The sequence below is a fragment of the Xenia sp. Carnegie-2017 genome, unplaced genomic scaffold (genome assembly GCF_021976095.1).
Source record: "Xenia sp. Carnegie-2017 unplaced genomic scaffold, XeniaSp_v1 HiC_scaffold_1, whole genome shotgun sequence".
Classification (NCBI taxonomy): domain Eukaryota; kingdom Metazoa; phylum Cnidaria; class Anthozoa; order Malacalcyonacea; family Xeniidae; genus Xenia; species Xenia sp. Carnegie-2017.
The window spans coordinates 1,593,866-1,615,812 of record NW_025813402.1 but is presented as its reverse complement, the minus strand read 5'-3'; the positions used below and the strand labels follow the sequence as shown (position 1 = coordinate 1,615,812).

General features: G+C 34.4%; 4 protein-coding genes and 1 long non-coding RNA gene across 6 annotated transcripts; 3 read left to right on the top strand and 2 right to left on the bottom strand.

The window, feature by feature from the left end:
* Nucleotides 1-318: 318 nt before the first annotated feature.
* LOC124443844 (PH domain-containing protein DDB_G0267786-like) lies at nucleotides 319-5,730 on the bottom strand. Its single transcript, XM_046994386.1, has 14 exons — nucleotides 5,534-5,730; nucleotides 4,313-4,455; nucleotides 3,847-3,975; nucleotides 3,505-3,778; nucleotides 3,329-3,441; nucleotides 2,904-3,008; nucleotides 2,483-2,645; nucleotides 2,328-2,410; nucleotides 2,121-2,228; nucleotides 1,817-1,987; nucleotides 1,592-1,717; nucleotides 1,410-1,517; nucleotides 1,227-1,338; nucleotides 319-1,073 (listed from the first exon to the last, which is right to left on the bottom strand). The coding sequence occupies exons 1-14, from the start codon at nucleotides 5,580-5,582 to the stop codon at nucleotides 541-543; spliced, it is 2,217 nt and encodes a 738-aa protein (XP_046850342.1). The 5' UTR covers nucleotides 5,583-5,730; the 3' UTR covers nucleotides 319-540.
* Nucleotides 5,731-6,032: 302 nt separating this feature from the next.
* On the top strand, nucleotides 6,033-9,059 carry LOC124443947. 2 transcript variants are annotated; one of them, XR_006947778.1, is made up of 3 exons: nucleotides 6,033-6,473; nucleotides 6,737-6,870; nucleotides 8,132-9,059. It is a non-coding gene; the product is annotated as an uncharacterized LOC124443947 (long non-coding RNA). The 2 variants fall into 2 exon arrangements; XR_006947777.1 differs by lacking the exon at nucleotides 8,132-9,059 and having other exon boundaries at nucleotides 6,737-7,486.
* On the bottom strand, nucleotides 7,376-9,524 carry LOC124443936. Its single transcript, XM_046994488.1, has 3 exons — nucleotides 9,229-9,524; nucleotides 8,143-8,454; nucleotides 7,376-8,010 (listed from the first exon to the last, which is right to left on the bottom strand). Exons 1-3 carry the CDS (start codon nucleotides 9,311-9,313, stop codon nucleotides 7,856-7,858), a joined length of 552 nt encoding a protein of 183 aa, XP_046850444.1. The 5' UTR covers nucleotides 9,314-9,524; the 3' UTR covers nucleotides 7,376-7,855.
* A 680-nt stretch (nucleotides 9,525-10,204) lies between these two features.
* LOC124443200 lies at nucleotides 10,205-18,800 on the top strand. The gene is given in 15 exon segments (XM_046993766.1): nucleotides 10,205-10,899; nucleotides 11,425-11,710; nucleotides 11,828-12,208; nucleotides 12,277-12,579; nucleotides 12,684-12,887; nucleotides 13,894-14,327; nucleotides 15,327-15,612; nucleotides 15,747-16,088; nucleotides 16,157-16,358; nucleotides 16,361-16,458; nucleotides 16,563-16,741; nucleotides 16,844-17,077; nucleotides 17,239-17,521; nucleotides 17,626-18,294; nucleotides 18,435-18,800. Coding segments are annotated over 15 exon segments (4,479 nt in total). The 5' UTR covers nucleotides 10,205-10,561; the 3' UTR covers nucleotides 18,675-18,800.
* A 340-nt stretch (nucleotides 18,801-19,140) lies between these two features.
* Nucleotides 19,141-21,901, top strand: LOC124443863 (tyrosine-protein kinase SRK2-like). The gene is made up of 4 exons (XM_046994409.1): nucleotides 19,141-19,628; nucleotides 20,248-20,536; nucleotides 20,638-21,321; nucleotides 21,387-21,901. Exons 1-4 carry the CDS (start codon nucleotides 19,243-19,245, stop codon nucleotides 21,588-21,590), a joined length of 1,563 nt encoding a protein of 520 aa, XP_046850365.1. The 5' UTR covers nucleotides 19,141-19,242; the 3' UTR covers nucleotides 21,591-21,901.
* Nucleotides 21,902-21,947: the final 46 nt, after the last annotated feature.

The window sequence follows — 21,947 nt, the reverse complement described above, 5'->3', positions numbered from 1 at the left end:
TGTAAATCAGAAGTGCATCCTTCAAAATGAAAATGTGTGTCATTTAGAAAGCAGAGCTCAAATATTTTATATTCTTACCACGTGATTGGTTTTTGAAACTAATTTTAGCAACAAAATTCTTCCAATTTGCACTGGAAGTGGAGCGATGTCTTGGCTAAAAAACAGCATTAGCTAATAAACGTCTTAATTAGATCGCTTGCATTGAATACAGAAAAATTAGGAAGTATGATTGAAAGTTAGTGTGACATCGGGAAGACAAATATGAAACAATAAGAAAGCCAACTGAAAGTAACTCTAAAAAAACAAAGGATTAAAATGTATCCTTGTAAAAATTTCTTATTTTTATGCCTCTTTATATACAACCATTTATTTTGTATTGTTATATCGATTCCAGGCTTGAGAAAAGTACATTTCTTCTTTAGCTAGCGTTTGATGATTTTAATGCGAACTGGTCCATGTAAATCTGTTATGTGCGTTCTCAAACATACTTCAGAAGCTTTCCTTATTTATTAAGAAATTTTACTCTTCTCTTCTAAAACTTCACTCTTTTTTTGCTGAAACTTCATTTCTCTCTTCCGAAACTTCATTTTTCTCTTTTGAAACTTCATTTTTCTCTTTTGAAACTTCACTTTTCTCTTCCGAAACTTCACTTTTTACTTCTAAAACTTCATTTTTCTCTTCCGAAACTTCATTTTTCTCTTTTGAAACTTCATTTTTCTCTTTTGAAACTTCACTTTTCTCTTCCGAAACTTCACTTTTTACTTCTAAAACTTCATTTTTCTCTTCTAAAACTTCAATCTTTTCTTCTAAAACTTCACTTTTCTCTTCTAACACTTCACTTTTCTCTTCTAAAACTTCACTTTTCTCTTCTAAAACTTCACTTTTTTCTTTTGAAACTTCACTTTTCTCTTTTGGAGCATTATTCTTCTCACCGGAAGCCTCGCTCTTTTTTTCTGAAACTTCACTTTCCTCTTGCAAAGTGCCATTCTTCTCTTCTAAAGTTGCTTTCTTTTTTTCTGAATTACTCTTTTTTGAAATTTCGTTCTTTTCATCGGAAACTTTCCTTTTCTCTTCTGAAAGTTAAAATTTCAAAGATACAAATAAGATCTTATCTTATATCAACAGAAATTAGGTTTTTTCTCTCACAAAGACGTTAGTGTTTTATCTTAAATCTTACTAAAGAAATGTCTCTCCTTATAACTACAAATATCTCATCATACAAGTACCTCGTCTTATTAAGTTTTTCACAATTTCTTCAACATAAAGATGATATCTTTCTCTAATGCTAATGAGTTCTTCGAGAGGTTTTGGTATAGAGCTCTCTAGGGGTTTTAAGATCTGAAATTACATAAAAGACTAGTTGTTCATTATTATATCAAAATTGAGCGCAATCCTTTAGACATCCTCACCTCTTTTACAATTGGCTCAGCTTTCGTGATAAAGTATTCTTTAACAATATCCGTTGTAATCTTGAAGCTTATTTCATGTGGGGTTACTTGTGAGTCATAATCGTATTTCTATAAAATAAGATTCACATGTTATGAATGTTACACATGCGCACAAATGTTTTGTTAGATAACTTTCTACCGACCAGAAGAACTTCATCTTTGACTTTCTTCATCATATTTGATGCTTTGGTGTTATCTTCATAGATGTCATTTTCTTTGCTGTAAGTCTCCAAAGTTAATTCAAAAGTGTTAAAGGCTGCATCTGCCACCTAAACAACATTATTTCTGTTCAACACAATTTCTGTTCAACTTACAAAAAATGAACATTTAAGGTTTATATTTAATTGTCAAATAAAATATGTTTTTACCCATGCCAACATGTCATGAGATTTATAAACGTAACTATAATTTCCACTTTCATCAAACGTCTTCTCATATCTAGCAATAATGCCTATAATTTCTTTTTCCATATTGTATACTTTGTACCAATGATCCCAGGCATTTGTTCTGTGCAATACACCATCAAACTTTCTATAATGCTGAAAATATAACCATTTGCATGTGAATGGTGAGATGTTGACTTGCCATTTTTGACGTGTGAGCAATCTTTCTTAAATTAAACTCCTTAGCAAACATGACAACTTTAAATGTTTCTTTTCTCTTAGTCTTTACCATTTTCATGGTTTCCACAACATTCTTGCTGCTATTTGTTTGTTCAATCAATTTATCCATCAGACGAACTACGCATTCGTTTCTCATCTCTTTTGTTGTCCGTACTGTCTAAAAACATAAATTCCCGGAAAGCATTTAGCCAAGACTTTATTTCTTCCTTATTAACAAACTAAGGTCATAAAATCGGGTAATTTTATGAAATCCTACCAATTCCTTCAAATCTTCATACAGTCTATGGGCATCTTTAGAGATTTCTGTTCCTATCTTGCTCAAAATTGCTTCAATCTTATCTGAAAGCAAGCATTTCAAATTTTAATTCATTCAGGACTAATTGATTTGACTAAAGCAGGGTTACTACTAACCCGTCAATTTTTCTTTTATCTGCACATATACTTTTATTATGTCTTCCTTTTTTTCGTTGAATGTTTTTTCAATAGGATTTTTCATCTTCTCCGTTGTTTCGACAAGACCTTGATATGCTGGTTTTACAATGCCCAGAACCGTTGATTCGAGAATCTTCACAACCTTTAAGAAAAAAAAAGATTTCAACGCTTATCTGATGCCCTGCCCCGGCATTTTCTGTTGACAATTAATAACTTCAACTGTTTTTTCCTCTTTAAATGGAGGGTTAGAACTAACGCTATAGTAGTAACACTACAAACTTATAGTAACACTACGAGTAAAACTGCAGTCTTATTTCCTGTTTAACTCTTCTCGTAAGAAGAAATGCTACTCCTATACATGATTTCATTGACGAAGAAGAAATAATCTCCAAGCACTCACCTGTTTTCTGACTTTCTTTCTAATGGTGAAGTTATCAACAAGATCATAGTACACACTTGCCAATACACGATCATTGACCAGTTCAACCAATGTTTCACTCAATATCTGGAAAAGAAATTTGTAAACTTTGATAATTTTGAAAATCTTTCACTGTTGCATTGGCGTATGACTTTTCAATTTGAGATTATGACTCAAAAATTTCATGTTTTGCTCGTGATCATTTCGCAAGAATTTACAATAATTTTTACTTAAATTATAAGCATGAGTTAAGTATTCATGTGAAAGAAAAACAGTTGTTTTTCTTATCTTCAAAAAATGAGATAATCCAAAGTTGATCATATTCGTCTCGTACATGAATCAACTTGACATTTTCCAGCTATCCCAATATGTACACATTGGACCCCGTTATATTATTCCTTTTATACCTGTTCTTCCGTCCCTCCAGCAACCTTTTTTGCATACCAATTAGACTCCTTGCATGCTTGGCGATAGGCAGTTGTAAAAGCTGCATTTCCTACGGGATCTTTGTTCTTGAATCCTTGACACAACGCGTAAAAACCACCTTTAATTAAGCTCCAAAAATATAAAAAAATAAGCATACCTTTCGTCTTCCTTGCACAAGTCTTGAACATTTCAACCCAATCCATTTTTTCTTCATCACTTTTGGCCGTGATGTAATACTTGCGCCTTCTGTCATGCGACAGGATTAAGGTGTTGGGTGGAGTTTTTTCAGGTGAAGGTAATGATTCTTCCTTAATGCCAAGTGTTTTAGCGAGCTGTTTCAATTTCTGCAGATTTGCATCATCAGCATTTTCTTCGACATCATAGCCAGCAAGTATTATATTACCTTTAGGTTTGCAGCCTTGGTTGTACGCCTAAAATGGCTCTTTTTATCTAATTTGTATTTTATAAAGAGTAAAAACCAAATATGAACTTAACTTACATCTTCTGTTTCATAATATGATACAGAAAAATCAGGATTTACAACAAAATATCTATTTTTCCAATTCTTTACAATTGCACCCTTTTTTTTCAGGTGACCCATTTTGAGAGGATTCTTGCAGGAAGCATCCTAAATAATATTTTTACATTTCAACATGTTTTTTCATTTCATACATGCAACGTTTACATTTTCTGCATAATTTGAATGTACTACTAAATCATAGATTTATTAAATTAGTGAAGTGAACAATCGGCTTTGCTAAATTTCAAGTTTTCTCATTTGATCTTTCTTTGTACATTTACTTCTTTTCAGTGAAAGAGTTATAAACTACAGACAATGGGATGGCTTTAATTATTTGGTGACAGCCAGTCGCGCGAATGAAACTTTCGCTCCTTTCCCCTTGCTTGGCACACTCGCTGTAGATTGAAACGTTTCCATAAAAGCATCGACTTGTTTTTCAACATACCTCTCTATACATCAGTTTTTTCTCACTTTCATCTTCAGAGTTCGCATCATTCTCAATCTCTTTCATTTTCATTTTTACTAACTCCACACCGTAATAAAGCACATAATATCCGCTGAATGTCGCCACAAATTCCTTGGCAATTTCTATTGAAAAACAGGAAAAAAATTCATGATTCTATCTTGGTCTATCTACTGCACAATTTTTGAAATTCATACACTTTGCAAGCCAGAATTTAACTTATTGCATTTGTGAAAACTGGTGAAATGCTGCAAAAAGACAAAACACGCTCGACTCAGTAATTTGACACTCAAGTTTTGAAAGAAATATAATTGAGCAACATGAAGTGCATGCTATATATGTGTCATAACAATGATATCTGACAGATCATTCTAGTTATGTGTTTAATTAAGCCACTAATTAATGTAATGTACACAATAGATCTATATCTTTACAAGACGCATTCTGAACATAAGATACTTACAAGTTACAATACATAATTAGCAATTATTTTTGGTTTATTCATTTATTATTAATTAACATATATATATATATATATATATATGATAATATTAAGGATTCCCTGGATTTTTATTTTGAAATTTATATTAAGCTTTCAACTCGGTGCTTCGAACCTTCGTCAGAATGTAAGAATATATTATTTACAAAGATTTTGTAGGCGTTTGGAGCGTCTGATTGGTTTGTTAGTAGTTGAGTTGATATTGGATGGTATAAAATGCGTTGTCATGATATTATTGGATGGTATAAGGGCTTATATATATAAGTACATGACTACTTACATGGTGAGAAAAAAATATGACTACTGCGAGTATCCTTTCACTTCCTCTTAACTCTTATACACTATCTATGTTGCGCATTGACTATTTTTGAACGTTTTTGAAATTAAAATCGTTATTAAAATGCCAAATTTGGCTTTTGATTGATTTTTGTAAAGAAGTTGAAAAAAATGTACTGCTTTTTTGCTCATGTCTAAGAACGCGACTACAGTCTAAGCATATAGGACGTGTTCAGACTTGTAGGGCTCGTCGTATCAACATGGAATAAATGTTGCTGATAAAACTCGCGAGAATTTAAAGAAAATTTCTAAATCATTGATAAATTTATATAAAGTAATCTTTGTCAAGATGTATTATCAACTGCAATTAATGTTCTTGTTCATATGAAAATATAAAAAATTCTTTACAATGACATAATTTAAAATACCTTCGCATTGTTCTTTCTTACTACTATCCAACGGAAGTATATTACCCATTATTTCTCCGGGACAAAAATATTGATTTACTTTGTAGAAGCTTTAAAACGCAAACCAGACCTTCCTTTCTTGTTTTGAGACGAGTAGTAACTTGGCAGGGATTATATATTGTGATCACATATTAATTTTCTTTGAGTAAGCAAACACTCTATCCAACGTAAGAGGAAATACGATATATCTTAGCATGATTTCCGTTTTTCTGACGCAGCCAAAACTTCCGAGTTGGAATATTTTTATTTGCATCTCGTAATCATTTACTTTATGACGATATTTTATAATGTATGCAGTATTTTATCTTCTTTTTTGTTGCATCTATTCAAGGCGTTTGAATATTTCTTCTTTTTTTGCTAACGTCAAAATTCTGGTCCATTCTACAAATACTCAGTAAAACTATACATATTTGTTGGTACATGTAGTTTAAATGAAATTGTTTTGAAGGTGTCAATTTTTTCAAATGATCTGCCTCTTTAAAATATATAGAGGCCTGCTGCGTGAAAGATGAATAATTTATCACATGGATAACTTTCATCGATACGATGAATGTCTTATATCCTCATTTAAGTCTTAGTGTCTTATATTACGGTGGCCCATAAGGGACACGACTTCTTTATACAAAACTCACGTCCAGTTTCTACGGAGAAATCGACCTTCTCCGTAGAAATAGACCTTCTCCGTGGAAATAGACCTTCTCCGTGGAAATGGCAAATAGCGGCTCTAGATGTCAAATATATCAAATTCTAACAATTCAAAATGGCGGCGGAAACCACAAAGCGAAACTTGTATAGCGAAAGTGAGACCTTTAAATGGCGCGTTTTTGTAGCGAATGTGGCACGGAATTTGCTAATGAGGCAGCAAAATACTGTCATAACTGCGGGAAACCAACATCTGCAGGTAATAAAACGTTTCTTCTTAAATTTTTTGTATTATGAATCAATAGAATCATCAATTATGAATTGTGGATATTAATTGTGCGTAAATATTATTGTGGTTATGTAAAAGATTCTGAAAACTTATAATGTATTTTCATTTTACATGTTAATAGGGCAAATTTTGCGAAAGGCTAGTAATTTTAATTTGCATTTATACACATATTTCTCTTTGATGCATTTACATTACATACCACCAATATTTCCTTTTCAAATTTTTCTAATCAGAAAACCTACCTTCAACACCAAGCACTGATGAGCCAACATTATAATCCAGTTTAAGTTCAAGTTTGCTGTTGCCAAATGACTCCACTAGGCCAATGTCAACATTAACATTCAACGAATATCGGAAAAGAATGCAAGTGAGTCGAGCTAAGAAAATTCTATTGTGTAAGAAACCAAAACAACACGAGGATGTTAAAATTCAAGTTGGTGTCGTAGAAGCTGAAGGGAAAAGGTTAAAAAGGCTGAAGGGAAGAACACTACCCCTAATTGTCTCATCTCAATGTAATGCAGCTGACTTAATGAAGGCTGCAATAAATAAACATTTGAAGCATTTTAGATAGTTCAATAAGTATACTTCCTACACTCTTCTCTATCCAGACCATTCTATTGTACAGAAGTTACCTGGCAGTGCAGCACAGTTTGTATTGAGTGAGTACAAACAGGAATTAGGAAAACCCTACTCAAAAATATATTTTTATCTGTGATCATTACATTGCCTGTTCATTATAGAGATAGTTACAACCAACTAAAAGAGGCAATTGACTCTGCACTTATCGAAGGAAAGGGATTTGGCTTCATTTAATAATGATAATTGTATTTTATCATTTACAGGGGAAAAGCAATCAATGGGAGTGCTAACCGTAAAAAAATTCATAATTTTTATTGGTAACAACTGCATTATTAGTTAATAGTTAAGTTCATATTTAATTGTTTTGTTAAAAAAACATTAGGTAACAATGAATCCAATTTGAAGCATGTTATCAATCTTTCATGTTAGTACTCTAAAGCTCTTGTTATGAAAGAGCAATGCATTTTGGCATATGTAATGAACATTAAATTTCATCACAAAAGGAATCTTCAGTTCCAGCTTTTTCCATTAAATAGCAAAACAAATCTAAGGCCTCCTTAGGACTGTCTGGATATCTGACACCTTCGTGATCCATAACATACTGAAAGTATTCCTGATATGAACTTTCGTCATTGGTGTCTTCGAAGTGACGCAATTTCATTTCATCAATTTTATCCTGACTGACCCTAACAAGACAGTTAACACCCCCAGAATCTTTTGGCAAATAAAATAATAAATCAGGAACTCCTGGAGTGGTTTCATGGCAAGATGACCTAATATAAATGCGTATTCCAGTACACTTTTATTTTGTTTAATGATGCTTGAATTGCATCTTGGAAATAGAACCATAAGCAGTGTCTGTGTAATGCGCTTTCAAAGTTCACTGATCCGCTATCCCGTAAATCTTTGAAAAAGTTAATCCACCAATCTGCAAAAGTTAAAATATGTGATCACAATTAACCTACAACTACTATCACTAACTTTTCACACCAGCTTTTTTAATTTATAAAGTTACTGCATCTTACATATTTCTAATATTGTTGTTATAGATCCTACTTACCAGTACAAGACTTACGAAAATGTGACCACCAGTTTTCAATCCTTTGGTTTCTAGTGGATGTTCCATATTTATGAGCATTCTCATCATCATGAAAATAACATTGAATGGCTGCAATATCACCATTCTCTGTTCCATAATCTGAACAAGTTAGCAAGGGGCATCCACCATGTTTGATCACACAATCCAAATACAATTTTGTAGGCTCTTTTGGAGAGTTGTTTGACTTGCATATCTCCAACCACAAAACCTTCCTACTAAAGCCATCAATTGCTGCATGTATAGGGAAGCCAAAGGGTTTGAGCTTATCATATCCTGTACGGAATTCATATTTATTTACAAAGATCTATGCATCAGTTGTGCTGGTGAGGACATGAGTAAACTCTACCCCCCCCCCCTCTATATTTCCTAAACTAAAGCTTCATGTATGAACCTTGAAAATGTTGGTATTATCAAACAGTACATAACATATGTAAATGACATTTGGAGGTGTTTTACCCTTGGCTACTACCACTGGTATGCATCATGAAATAGACAAAAATATTTAACATATTCAAGTAAACTGAAATTTACCATCAATATGCCAACAGTGATTAGGGCCATAAGACAAGTACTTTCGCCGTTTAAGTTTGTGTCCCTTTCTTTCATTACTAGCCTGGGGATCTAGTTCATGGAGAACTCTAGCCACAACACTCCGTGGGGCATGTAAATGATAATTTATTCGAATGGATGCCAAATTTTACGGTAACCAGAAATTTGTCCAGCTCCTTCAATTTCTGTTTTTATATCCCTGAGATATTGCTCATCAAAATTGACATTTCTTTTCTTCAAGTTATATTTTTGTAGTTTTCTTTTTAATGTGCGGACACACATCGTAATACCATGATAAGTTTTTAATAAATTGGTATGCAAGAAATGAATATTAATTGAAATATTTTTCTAAATGTTTGGTATATGTCCCCGATATCACAAAAGTATATAATAGCTCACACAGGGGATGAATCACACACATAATGAAATAATGTATGATCAAATCCTTCACAGACCACCGATCAGTGATCACTGTTATGATACTATGATTAAATTTACCTGAAAATCCCTTTCCGCAGTTATGACAGTATTTTGCTGCCTCATTAGCAAATTCCGTGCCACATTCGCTACAAAAACGCGCCATTTAAAGGCCTCACTTTCGCTATACAAGTTTCACTTCGTGGTTTCCGCCGCCATTTTGAATTGTTAGAATTTGATATATTTGACATCTAGAGCCGCTATTTGCCATTTCTACGGAGGTCTATTTCTCCGTAGAAACTGGACGTAAGCTTTGTACAAAGAAGTCTTGTCCCTTATGGGCCACCGTATTATATGCATTAAATAGCGAGTTATTCGTTTGACATGTAGTGATTTACCTTCTACTCTTCGTGCGACCAGCCCAAGTTAGATTGAGCAGAACCGTTACTGTTCAAAACAAGGTAGAAACAAGGAATTTTTACCAGGACGCATTTTAACTCCTCAATTTTTTTTCCCGATGTGTTTCAGTTGACTTCCTTATTGTTGCATATTTTTCACAACATTCACGCCACTCGTTTGCAGCTCATTTACAATCATTCCTTTTAATTTCTTTCCTCATCTTCTTTCAAGCGTTCCTTTTGAAACGCTCCATTTTCAGTGCAAGTCAGTAGAAAATTTTACAAAACATCAAATGAGAAGTGGCGTTACTGCTTTTCTGCCATTATGTGATAATAATAATTTATTGAAAACTTGAAGTTCTTCTTTCTCTGATACACAAGGACACAAAGTGTGTAAAATAACACTTATTTTATTATGTATTTTGAATGGAAACAAAGAAAGGTAGATAATGAAGACACCATTGATATCATAGCATCTCGAATACAGCGAAATTGCAAGATTTGAAAGCAAAAAATCGTAAAATACGAAAAATTCTACGAGAAATTATTCAAATTTTTGTTTGTGTTTATCTACGTGCAAAAAGCATAGCAACTGTGCTACCCAAATTAAGAATACCGCACTTGTGGTCTTCACGACAAGGAAGTGAATTTCCGTGCAAAAAAAATATGGTGATCGAATAGCGGTTCGCTCGCGATTGTAACGATTTTTTGACAACGTTGTTCTATTTTCATTTGTCTTTTACAGTTGTAAATCGAAATATTACAATATTTCCTGAAGCGTTGTCTATCCACGCGAAGTTTAACAAATCCATTCATTTGTCGACCAATCATCTTGCATTGTTTCAAAAGGTTATTAAATTTCACTTGCACTCTTTGTGACAAGAAGGTATATCAAATGATCGCCATCAACATTCTTTACATTATAAACGACCCGGAAGTTTTATAAAAATTTGTGTGAAAACGTCGCTCGTTTGCTTTCTGTCTGTGTTCATGCCCATCCATAGCTTCGATTGAAGATGGGTTGTTGTGAATCTACGCCACGAGGCGATACAACGCAGAAAGAGCCGGAAAAGCTCGAGAGAATTAGCGACAGTAATGGCAATGAAACAAGGACGACCGATGTTGATGCAGCAATTCCACCAGAAACACCTAAAGGCGTGATCGTGTACGTTGCTTTGTACGACTATGACGCTCGTACAGAGGAAGATCTATCATTCAAGAAAGGTGATTATCTTGAAGTAAAGATTGAAGACTGTAATTTTGACTGGTGGATGGCCAAATCTCGAAATACTGGTAACACAGGATATATCCCAAACAATTATGTAGCCGAAGTAAAATCATTGGACGCCGAAGAGTGAGTTTGATTTTGTATTTTAATTATTCTTTTTAAAAGACTTCTTTCATATGCGATTTCACAGTTTGTAAATTCATTTTATTTGTTGTAATTATGACGACAAATTAGCGGTTAATATTTAACTTACTGAGGAATTATATAGTATAAACTTTAATGTACAGTATAAGCATTTAATAGTTTGATGTATGGACGATTTGCAAACACCGAACATCCGTTTTCAAAATGCAGCTGAACGAACAGAATTAACGTATTTCCCACGATATTCCTAATGTACTAACTAATATAAAGAATATTATTTAGCCATGTTTGTTTGTGCCAGACACAATATGAGCATCTAAGGTGATTACATAATTTTATGCATTATTTCTTTGTTCATTTATCTTGCGCTGATAACGATGAAAAGGCAATTTTAAATATGTTATTTTGACATCAGTAAGCACAGGCCGTATCCAAGTGAGATAAATGACCATTTTTACCCTGGGGTTTGACTTAATCACTTGACGTGCAATTTTTCTTTTCTATTAGCTGGTATTTCGGCAAAATAAATCGTGCAGAGACGCAGAAATTGCTAACAGATGATATCAACAAACATGGGTCATTCTTGGTCAGAGAAAGCGAAACTGTTCCAAATACTTTTGCTCTTTCTCTTCGAGATGGGGAACAAGTTAGGCATTATAAAATCAAGCAGTTAGACAGAGGCGGATACTTCATATCGAAGAATCACGAATTTGATTCACTGCAAAATCTTGTTGCTTTTTATCTTCATGATGCTGAAGGCCTTTGTTGTAAATTATTACAACCTTGTAAAAAGGTAATATTTTATGTTAGTTATTGCTTTCGTTTCCTTGGTTACACGCTATGATCTTGGTGAAATTTAATCATTTTGTAAGAATTAGTCTCTCACATCGAAACTTCCCACGTTTAACAGATCGATATGCCTACAACGCGAGGTATTTCGTCAAAAAATGCCGACAAGTGGGAGATTGACAGAAACGAGTTGACGTTCAAGAGACGCCTTGGCGCAGGTAATTTTGGAGAAGTCTGGGAAGGACTGTGGAATAACACAGCAAAGGTTGCAATTAAGACATTAAAGGAGGGAACAATGTTGCCCTCCAAGTTCTTAGAAGAAGCCGAGCTAATGAAGAAATTAATTCATCCAAAATTGGTTCAGTTGTTTGCCGTCTGTTCTCGAGAAGAACCGATTTACATTGTCACTGAGCTCATGGAAAATGGTAGTTTACTGGACTATTTAAGAGGACCAAAAGGAAAGCTGTTGAAAGTCCCAAAACTTATCGACATGGCAACACAGGTTAGTATTATTCTTTATATGTAAAATGTGCTTTTGAGAATTTCTAATTTTGGTTATTACCTGCACAGGTTGCCCAAGGTATGGCATATCTTGAAAAACATGGCTACGTACATCGTGATCTTGCTGCAAGAAACGTTTTAGTTGGTAAAACTCTTAACGTAAAAGTAGCTGATTTCGGACTTAGTCGTTCAGTGGTGGAAGACGAGTATGTGGCTCATGAAGGAGCCAAGTTTCCTATCAAATGGACGGCACCCGAGGCTTGTCTAACAAATGCGTTTTCAACAAAGTCTGACGTCTGGAGTTTTGGTGTTTTGGTATCGGAACTTGTTACTTATGGTCGAATACCATACCCGGGGATGAGTAACCACGAGGTGGAGATTGCTGTATTTTAGACATTTGAAATTACAATTATTGTGATTTATTTTTATGCATCGTAGAAACATCGAATCTAATCAAATGTTTTTAACTTTTTCAGGTCATAACGAAAATTGAGAACGAAGATTACCGTATGCCTAAACCCAGCAATGCACCAATTAAATTGTATAAAGACATAATGCTTAAATGTTGGGCTAAGGAACCTGATGATCGTCCAACATTTGAAACCCTTAGTTGGCAACTTGACGAGTTCTTCAGTGATGACACTCAATACAAAGAAGCAGACGAAGTTAATACAATAAGATAATTAAAAAGGATCATGTGACAGTGCTTGAGCGTAATAAATTAGTTTCTAGAATGATAAAATAACCCCTGCATTGTGTCAGGATTATTTGCTTATCATGAAAATGTGATGTGATTAATTATGTGACGCATTTATCTTAACTATATGTAGTAACACAAAATAATAATTATACAGAAGGGTCACTTAAGTGTGCATAGCGTCCGCACGCTCGCCATTATTCCAGAAATTTGAGGTTTTACACTTGCTTCCAACCACTGAATAACATAATGTCATTTCTTCGTAATGAAATCGAAATTATTTCAATACTTATAAGAAATGTCATTAGGACATTTCAGTGGTTGGGAACAAGTAAAAAACCCTAATTACTGGAATAATGGCGGCCACCATGCGCGGCACGACATGAATGAGGAAAAAAACATCAAAGGTTCCGACACGAGTGACCCTTCTGTATATCCATATTCTGTGGTAGTACCATATACGAACATTTATCATTGTATAATTTTTTAACTTCCTAGAAAGAGTGTTAAATATTACAACGTTTTTTTCCTCTAAAGAATTGTGAACTGTTGTTTTTGAACGTAGATTTTGTATGCAAATAAAATTTGAACAAAACCTCCAATTGCAATCATTACTTACTTTGTAACAATTTCGTCAGCTGTATGACCATCAGGTGAGCACTTTTTGACTAGATATTAGTCTACTAACTAAACACTGATGTGCTCTTGCGCAACCACGCGCATGATAGGAATGGTCACGTGGAATTTTGGCGCACCTGGAAGAAAGTGCACAACAAATTAACACAAGCAAAATTTTTATTTCTTTTCTTCTAAATGTATACGTTTTTTGTAAGTTTATGACCGATAAACAGTGGCAGTCCAGCGTAAGGTTAAAAAAATTATAGTTGCTATGTAATTTTAAAACTAAAATATTTTGAAAACAAAACAATTAGTTTTGTATTTCTAAAGAAAAAATTTGAACAATCGTGAATTGTCTCTAAGGTATTTGAAATGTTAATACATCAAAAAATGAGCAGCACCAATTTATGTTGACGTACTTTAAATCTGCCATTGCGATAAAAATTTGTTCCATGCCAAAATCTTTAGGAAAGAACGGGAAGAAAAAAAAGAAGAGACGACCTGGGCAGGTTGAAAATGAAACACAAACCGATCACACAGACACTACGACACATCAATTACCTTCATCTTTACCGACTGGGGAGAATAAACGTACTTGTCCTTCTGGTTATCTTTTGTTTGTCGCCCTGTTTGATTATGATGCCAGAACAGCAGAAGAGTTAACTTTTCAAAAGGGCGATTACTTAGAGGTAAAACCAGAGAATACAGCTTGCGAATGGTGGCAAGCTAGATCTCGTGAAACAAAGAAAGAAGGTTGTATTCCGAAGAATTTTGTTGAAGAAGTCAAGACCTTAGAAGATGAAGAGTGAGTTATCTTCTATGTCACATTTTAATGATTAATCGAAAAATTGACAAGTTTATGTCGCATACAGATATTGCGAAAAAGGAAGTTTGACTAAATTGTTGATGCATAACGTTGCACAGCTGGGGGTTTGTTGAGCAGTTAATCGTAATCAAATGACAATGTCTAAGTCTACATTATATATGTGTCAACCGTGTTATAATGTCCGTCTAATTCAGATAACATAGCTCATAAAACAGTATAATGTTGATGTACATTTGTGCTCTTTAAGGCTTTTCAGAGATTTTTAAAATCAACCATCGAAAGATTATTGGGCCCGTAAGTGTTTTGTTCATTCAGGAATTCAAAAACTGTCTGTAATCGCCTTTGTAATCTGAATCAATCATGACAAATTAACATCAAATTTTTTTTAATTCAATTCAAATTTTATTTGATCAAACAATTTTGCATATTTGTTTGGTTCAAAGAGCGTTCTTATAAAATTTGAAGCACTGCATTGTGTTGTGTCAGAGATTGAGTCATTTTGTTTACAAAGCTCAATGTGGGCTTGATAAAATCACAAAGTTTTTGCTTTAACAACCTTTCTGACGCTAATGGTGTGTTTAGAGAAAGAATACTCGAAAAGTGAGTTATAGAAGAGTCACGCTTTTAATGTGCCAGCATTTCAAAAATTATACAAAATGAAAAATAAAATGCTCTGTTCTTTAAGAAAAATGCTGTTATCATGTAATATCAAACCTCTGTCTTTAAGTGCAAATCTCGCCCCTTGGCCTTAATCAGTACAAAAAATAATTCTGTCAAAAATTTATTGGTGAACGGACATTGGTCAGTAAAAGCTTATTAATTCGAATGATTTGTTCCTCCAAGTCTTGGATTGCTTTCAATTGTTTTTATAATATCCGTTAAAATTAGAGTATGTAAGTTTTTGTAACAAATAGAGCAGATGTGGGTTTATGTACTGATCATTTTAATCATTTTATGTGCAATTTTGGTTTCTCTTAGCTGGTATTTTGGTAAAATAAATCGCGACGAAACAGAGAAGCTGCTCAAAGCTAACATCAACAAACATGGCTCTTTCTTGATCAGAGAAAGCAATACAATAGCAGGTGCTCTCGCTCTTTCTCTTCGAAATTGCGGAGAAGTGAAACATTATACAATCAAGCAGTCAGCCAGAGGTGGATATTTTATGTGGGAACATCAAGAATTTAATTCACTGCGAAATCTTGTTGCTTTTCATCTTCACGATGCTGAGGACCTTTGTTGTAAATTAGTTCAACCTTGTAAAACGGTAATATTTTATGTTAGTTATTGTTATCGTTTCCATGGTTACACGCTATGACCTTGGTGAAATTTTTCTTTTGTTGTTCATTGACGATTTTTCTTGCCAATTTCTCTATAATATGAAAACTCTTTACTGAGCAGATCGACAAGTGGGAGATTGACAAAAACGAGTTGACATTCAAGAGATGCCTTGGCGCAGGAGATTTTGGAGAGGTCTGGGAAGGACTGTGGAATAACACAGCAAAGGTTGCAATTAAGACATTAAAGGAGAGAACAATGTTGCCCTCCAAGTTTTTAGAAGAAGCCGAGCTAATGAAGAAATTAAGTCATCCAAAGTTAGTTCAGTTGTTTGCCGTCTGTTCTCGAGAAGAACCGATTTACATTGTCACTGAGCTCATGGAGAATGGTAGCTTACTGGACTATTTAAGAGGACCAAAAGGAAAGCTGATGAAAGTCCCAAAACTTATCGACATGGCAACACAGGTTAGTATTATTCTTTATATGTAAAATGTGCTTTTGAGAATTTCTAATTTTGGTTATTACCTGCACAGGTTGCCCAAGGTATGGCATATCTTGAAAAACATGGCTACGTACATCGTGATCTTGCTGCAAGAAACGTTTTAGTTGGTAAAACTCTTAATGTGAAAATAGCTGATTTTGGACTCACTCGCTCAGTCGTAAAAAAACCGTACGTTGCCCCAGTAGGAACGAAGTTTCCCATCAGATGGACGGCACCAGAGGCTTGCCTAACAAACACTTTTCCATTAAGTCTGACGTCTGGAGTTTTGGTGTTTTGGTATCGGAACTTGTTACTTATGGTCGAAAACCATACCCGAGGATGAGTAACCACGAGGTGGAGATTGCTGTACTTTAGACATTTGAAATTACAATTATTGTGATTTATTTTTATGCATCGTAGAAACATTGAATCTAATCAAATGTTTTTAACTTTTTCAGGTCATAACGAGAATTGAGAACGAAGATTACCGTATGCCTAAACCCAGCAATGCACCAGATAAATTGTATGAAGACATAATGCTGAAATGCTGGGCTAAGGAACCTGATGATCGTCCAACATTTGAAACCCTTAGTTGGCAACTTGACGAGTTCTTCAGCGATGATAGTCAAGATGAAGAGTAAGTTGTCTTCTTTATGAATTTTTAATGGTTATTTCGTGCTATTTTTTGCTTGATTTCATTTTTGATGTTTTCTCCATTTTCCGACAATGGTATAAATAGAGTTGAAAATGATTGTGCACCAACAACCGCTGAAGATGTGATCGTATGCGTTGCCTTGTATGACTATGAAGCTCAAAGAGAGGACCAATTATCATTCAAGAAAGGTGATTATCTTGAAGTAAATATTGAAGACTGTAATTTTGACTGGTGGATGGCCAAATCTCGAAATACTGGTGACACAGGATATATCCCAAACAATTATGTAGCCGAAGTAAAATCATTGGACGCCGAAGAGTGAGTTTGATTTTGTATATTATAAAGTCTTTTTTCTTCATTCAAGTTCTACATGTCGATTGTCATCAATCAATTTATTATTAGCAAAGTAAATGTTTGTACTTAATCTTTTTGTTTTGGGACGCATTAATTGCTTTACGGGCTGTTTTGATTATTCTTAGGTGGTATTTTGGCAAAATAAATCGTGAGGAAACAGAGGAACTGCTCAAAGCTGACATCAACAAACACGGCTCATTCTTGATAAGAGAGAGCACTACAAAAGCAAATTCTCTTGTTCTTTCTCTTCGACATGGGAAACAAGTGATACATTATAAAATTTTAAAATTATATGGAGGTGGATATTTGATGTGGAAAGATCGTGAATTTTATTCACTGCAAGATCTTGTCGCATTTTATCATTATTCTGAAGGCCTTTGCTGTAAATTGATACAACCTTGTAGGAAGGTTATATTTTATTCTAATTATTGTCCTTGTTTTCTTTCAAGTATGCCTGCGTGTTTCCATGTTTAAAGTAACAACTCTATACTATTTATTTTCATTACAAACAGACCGTTGGCATTTCATACAATATGGTTAACAAATTAGAGATTGACAGAGATGCTTTGAAGTTTACAAGGAAACTTGGAGCTGGAAATTTCGGCGAAGTGTGGCAAGGAGTATGGAATGCTACGACACAAGTTGCAATTAAGTGTTTGCGACCAGGCGCAGTGCAACGTGAGGTATTCCTAAAGGAGACAGAAAAAATGACAAAACTAAATCATCCAAAGTTTGTTCAGTTATATGCAGTGTGTTCACGCGAAGAACCAATATATATTGTAACAGAACTTATGACGAAAGGAAGTTTGCTTGATTATCTTCATGGAGAAGGCCGTCATACCTTAAATATGTTTAAAATGATGGAGATAGCTGCACATGTAGCCGAGGGGATGGCCTTTCTTGAATCACGTGGTTTAGTTCATAGAGATTTAGCAGCTAGAAATGTTCTTTTAGGTGAAGGTCTTATTGTTAAGATTGCTGATTTTGGTCTTTCTCGAGTTTTCAAAAAGCAAATTTATGAGGCTCATGAAAAAGAAAGATTTTTAAAAAAATTGATCGCACCGGAAGCTTGTTTTGAAAATAAATTTTCCATAAAGTCAGATGTTTGGTCGTTTGGCATTCTGTTGACAGAAATCGCAACATTTGGAGACACACCTTATCCTGCAATGTCGAATTCTGAGGTGAATAAATTGCTTGTCATTGAAATAATATTCTTCTGTTATTGTCCTTTGTAGCAGGTCTGCAACATACATTGGACGAAACAAATAAACAAAAGATTTCGTCGAGAAAGAGTTAAAAACAACATACTTTTTTTTGGTAGGTAATAAAGAAAATTGCAGATTCAAACTATAAGATGCCAAAACAGCAACAAGCTCCAGAGAAACTCTATGATATTATGTTACAATGTTGGTCTGCGTTACCCGAAGAGCGACCAACATTTAAAGCCCTCAAGTCGCAACTTGAAAATATTTTAAATGACTTTACATTAAAAAAGAGAGACGCCATAGAAGTCAGGACTACTGCATTAAATCATGATAATTTACTTACTATGAAATTATGAAATGGTAATTGGACGTATTTATCTTAACTATATATACGTAGTACCTTCTACTAACATTTGTCATTGTATAATTTTTTAAATTTACTGAAATGAGTGCTAAATATTATGACGTTATCTCACATTAAAGAATTGTGAATTGTTGTTTCCAACGAATGGGAAATCATTTGTAGCAATGAATTAAAAATTTTCATTCTTTTCAGATTTGGTATTTAAATAAAAGGGGAGCAAGAGAAGATATAGTCTCTCATTTTTAGAATTGAGCAAAATAAATATCATTCAAGCGTCCTATTTTGACTTCTCTATCCTGTACCAAACAAAAACGTCACAGTTCAGACTCTTGTGGGCCATACCATACCATATAGGCTAACACCGTTGGTGAGCACCTTTTGATGTGTTGTAACGCGAACACACGCGTGTGTTACGCGCGTGATAGGCGTCGTCACGTGGGATTTACGCGCACCCGGAAGAAAGTGGACAACTCAATTATGCTTGAAGGCTTGACGCCGGCGAAATAGTTATTTGTTTCCTTTAAAATTTTTATTTTTTGTAGCTCTATGACTGCTAATCCATGGGAAATTGTGCAGGAAAGGACAAGAAGAAACAAGCCGATAATCGACCTAGCCCTGAAGAACAAACAACGCCACAAAACCCACCTCAAAACGATGTCATTAACACTATGACCCGCCAGAATGTTCCTCATCCTCCTTTACCTAGGTTGCCAGGAAAAAATGAACCAACCAGTCCAACTACTCCTGGTTATCGTTTGTTTGTCGCTCTTTTCGACTATGATGCACGAACAGCTGAGGATTTAACTTTCCAAAAGGGCGATTATTTAGAGGTAAAACCAGAGAATACAGCCTACGAATGGTGGCTTGCTAGATCGCGTAAAAGCAAGAAAGAAGGTTATATTCCAAGTAATTATGTGGCCGAAGTCAAGACCTTAGAAGCTGAAGAGTGAGTTATCTTCTTAATCGCTTTTTATGATGATTTTTTGATAAAACCTTGAGATATATCAACAAAATTTTCTCGTTTCAATAATTTGGTTTTTACTTCCTGTTTGTTTCTCTCAATCAAAACACAACTTATGGCAAATTTGTAGTCTGTACTTTACTAAAATTTTGTTTGATTTGCTTTATAAGATCTTGAGCATTTTATAACAAACATTTTTGCGCTAATGTTTTACTCGATTGTTTTGTTTATCGTTTACCAAAACAGTTTATCGATGTTTTGAAGTAATTTCACAATACTTGGAAGGCCGTTCTATTTGTATTTGTTATCATAAATTGCTGATAATTTGCCATTTCTTTCGTAAAAATTGTTAAACTATAGCCTTATAAAACATTGAAAGTGTCACAACAGAGAGTTAAGGGATAATTTTATAAATGGATTGAAAATTTTCAATCTTGTTTATCATGTCAGGGCAGTAAAAATGTCATGGTTTTTGTCACAGTAGGAATCAACAATTAAGATGTTTTGTCACACATTCCTGGACTGCAATAAACCATGAAATTTTTTTTATTTATTTTGAGTGATGCTTAAATAATTAATTACTTTTGTATTTTTACAATTTCAGCTGGTTTTATGGAAAGATATCACGAAACGAGGCCCAGAAATTCTTGCTTTCCTCTGCTAACAAGCACGGGGCATTTTTAATTAGGGAAAGTGAAAATGCTGGCAATAATTATGCTCTTTCAGTTCGTGATGGTGATGTTGTTAAACATTACAGGATACGAGCTTTAGATGGTAACCGAGGATTTTTTATTACAAGAAGAAGTGAGTTCGCTGACCTTCAAGAGCTAGTACAGCATTATAAAACTGATGCTGATGGTTTATGTGACAAGCTTGGTCTTCCTTGCTGTAAGGTTAGTGTAGATGTGGCAGTTTTAGTTATTCCATGCTATTTATTTTAGTTTTGTAACACATCATGTGACCATTTAAAACATATCCATTGGTCCTCTTACAGCTAGAGAAACCTCAGACCGTCGGCATTTCGTACAATATGGTTGACAAGTGGGAGATTGACAGGGGTGCTTTGAAGTTTACCAAGAAACTTGGAGCCGGTAATTTTGGCGAAGTTTGGCAAGGATTATGGAATGCTACGACACAAGTTGCAATTAAGACCTTGCGTCCAGGCACCATGCAACCAGGTGCCTTCCTAAAGGAGGCTGAGATAATGAAAAAACTTATTCACCCAAAGCTTGTTCAGTTATATGCAGTGTGTTCACGCGAAGAACCAATATATATTGTAACAGAACTTATGACAAAAGGGAGTTTACTTGATTATCTTCATGGAGAAGGTCGTAGTGTGTTAAATATGCCCAAAATGGTGGACGTAGCTGCACAGGTTGCTGAGGGGATGGCATTTCTTGAGTCACACGGTTTTGTACATCGAGATTTAGCAGCTAGAAATGTTCTTGTAGGTGAAGGTCTTATTGTTAAGATTGCTGATTTTGGTCTTTCTCGAGTTCTCGAGGAGGATATATACGAAGCTCATGAAGGAGCAAGATTTCCAATAAAGTGGACCGCTCCTGAAGCTTGCCTTGAGAATAAATTTTCGATAAAGTCAGATGTTTGGTCATTTGGAATTCTGTTGACAGAAATCACAACATATGGAAGAATACCTTATCCGGGAATGTCAAATGCAGAGGTAAAATTTTTTGTCACTAAATGTGTTCTCTCTTGTTTAAAAACTACATATTTTTTGCTTACTAGGTAATAAAGAAAATTGCAGATTCAACCTATAGGATGCCCAAGCCACAACGAGTTCCAGAGAAACTCTATGGTATAATGTTGAAATGTTGGTCTGAATCACCCGAAGAACGACCAACATTTGAAACTCTTACCTGGCAGCTTAAAGACTTTTTCCAAGATGACAAACAATACAGGGAAGCCGAAGAAGTCAATAGATTTCGTTAGTCAATTTTCATATTTACTCCAGTTAGCATATTTATGTAGTTTATGTCAATAGATGCTGAAATTTTTTAACACTGAACAGTAAAGTACAGCACCTAAAAGGAAACAGATTGTTTGGAACTTAAAAACAAAGCTGTTCACTTTCAATATGGATATTTAAGTTGTAATAGTTTCAAGTGTAGCTTGTTGTAAATAGGAGCTGGTACTTTCAACACATTTTAATAATAGATTTGAACTAACATGTAATAAAAGTATAATTGTTTCTTTCATTTTATAAATGACAGTTTGTACAATGAAGATTTTATCAATTGTAATTGTGTTTTCGAAATTTTCTCAATTTTTTGCCAAGGAAAAATGTTA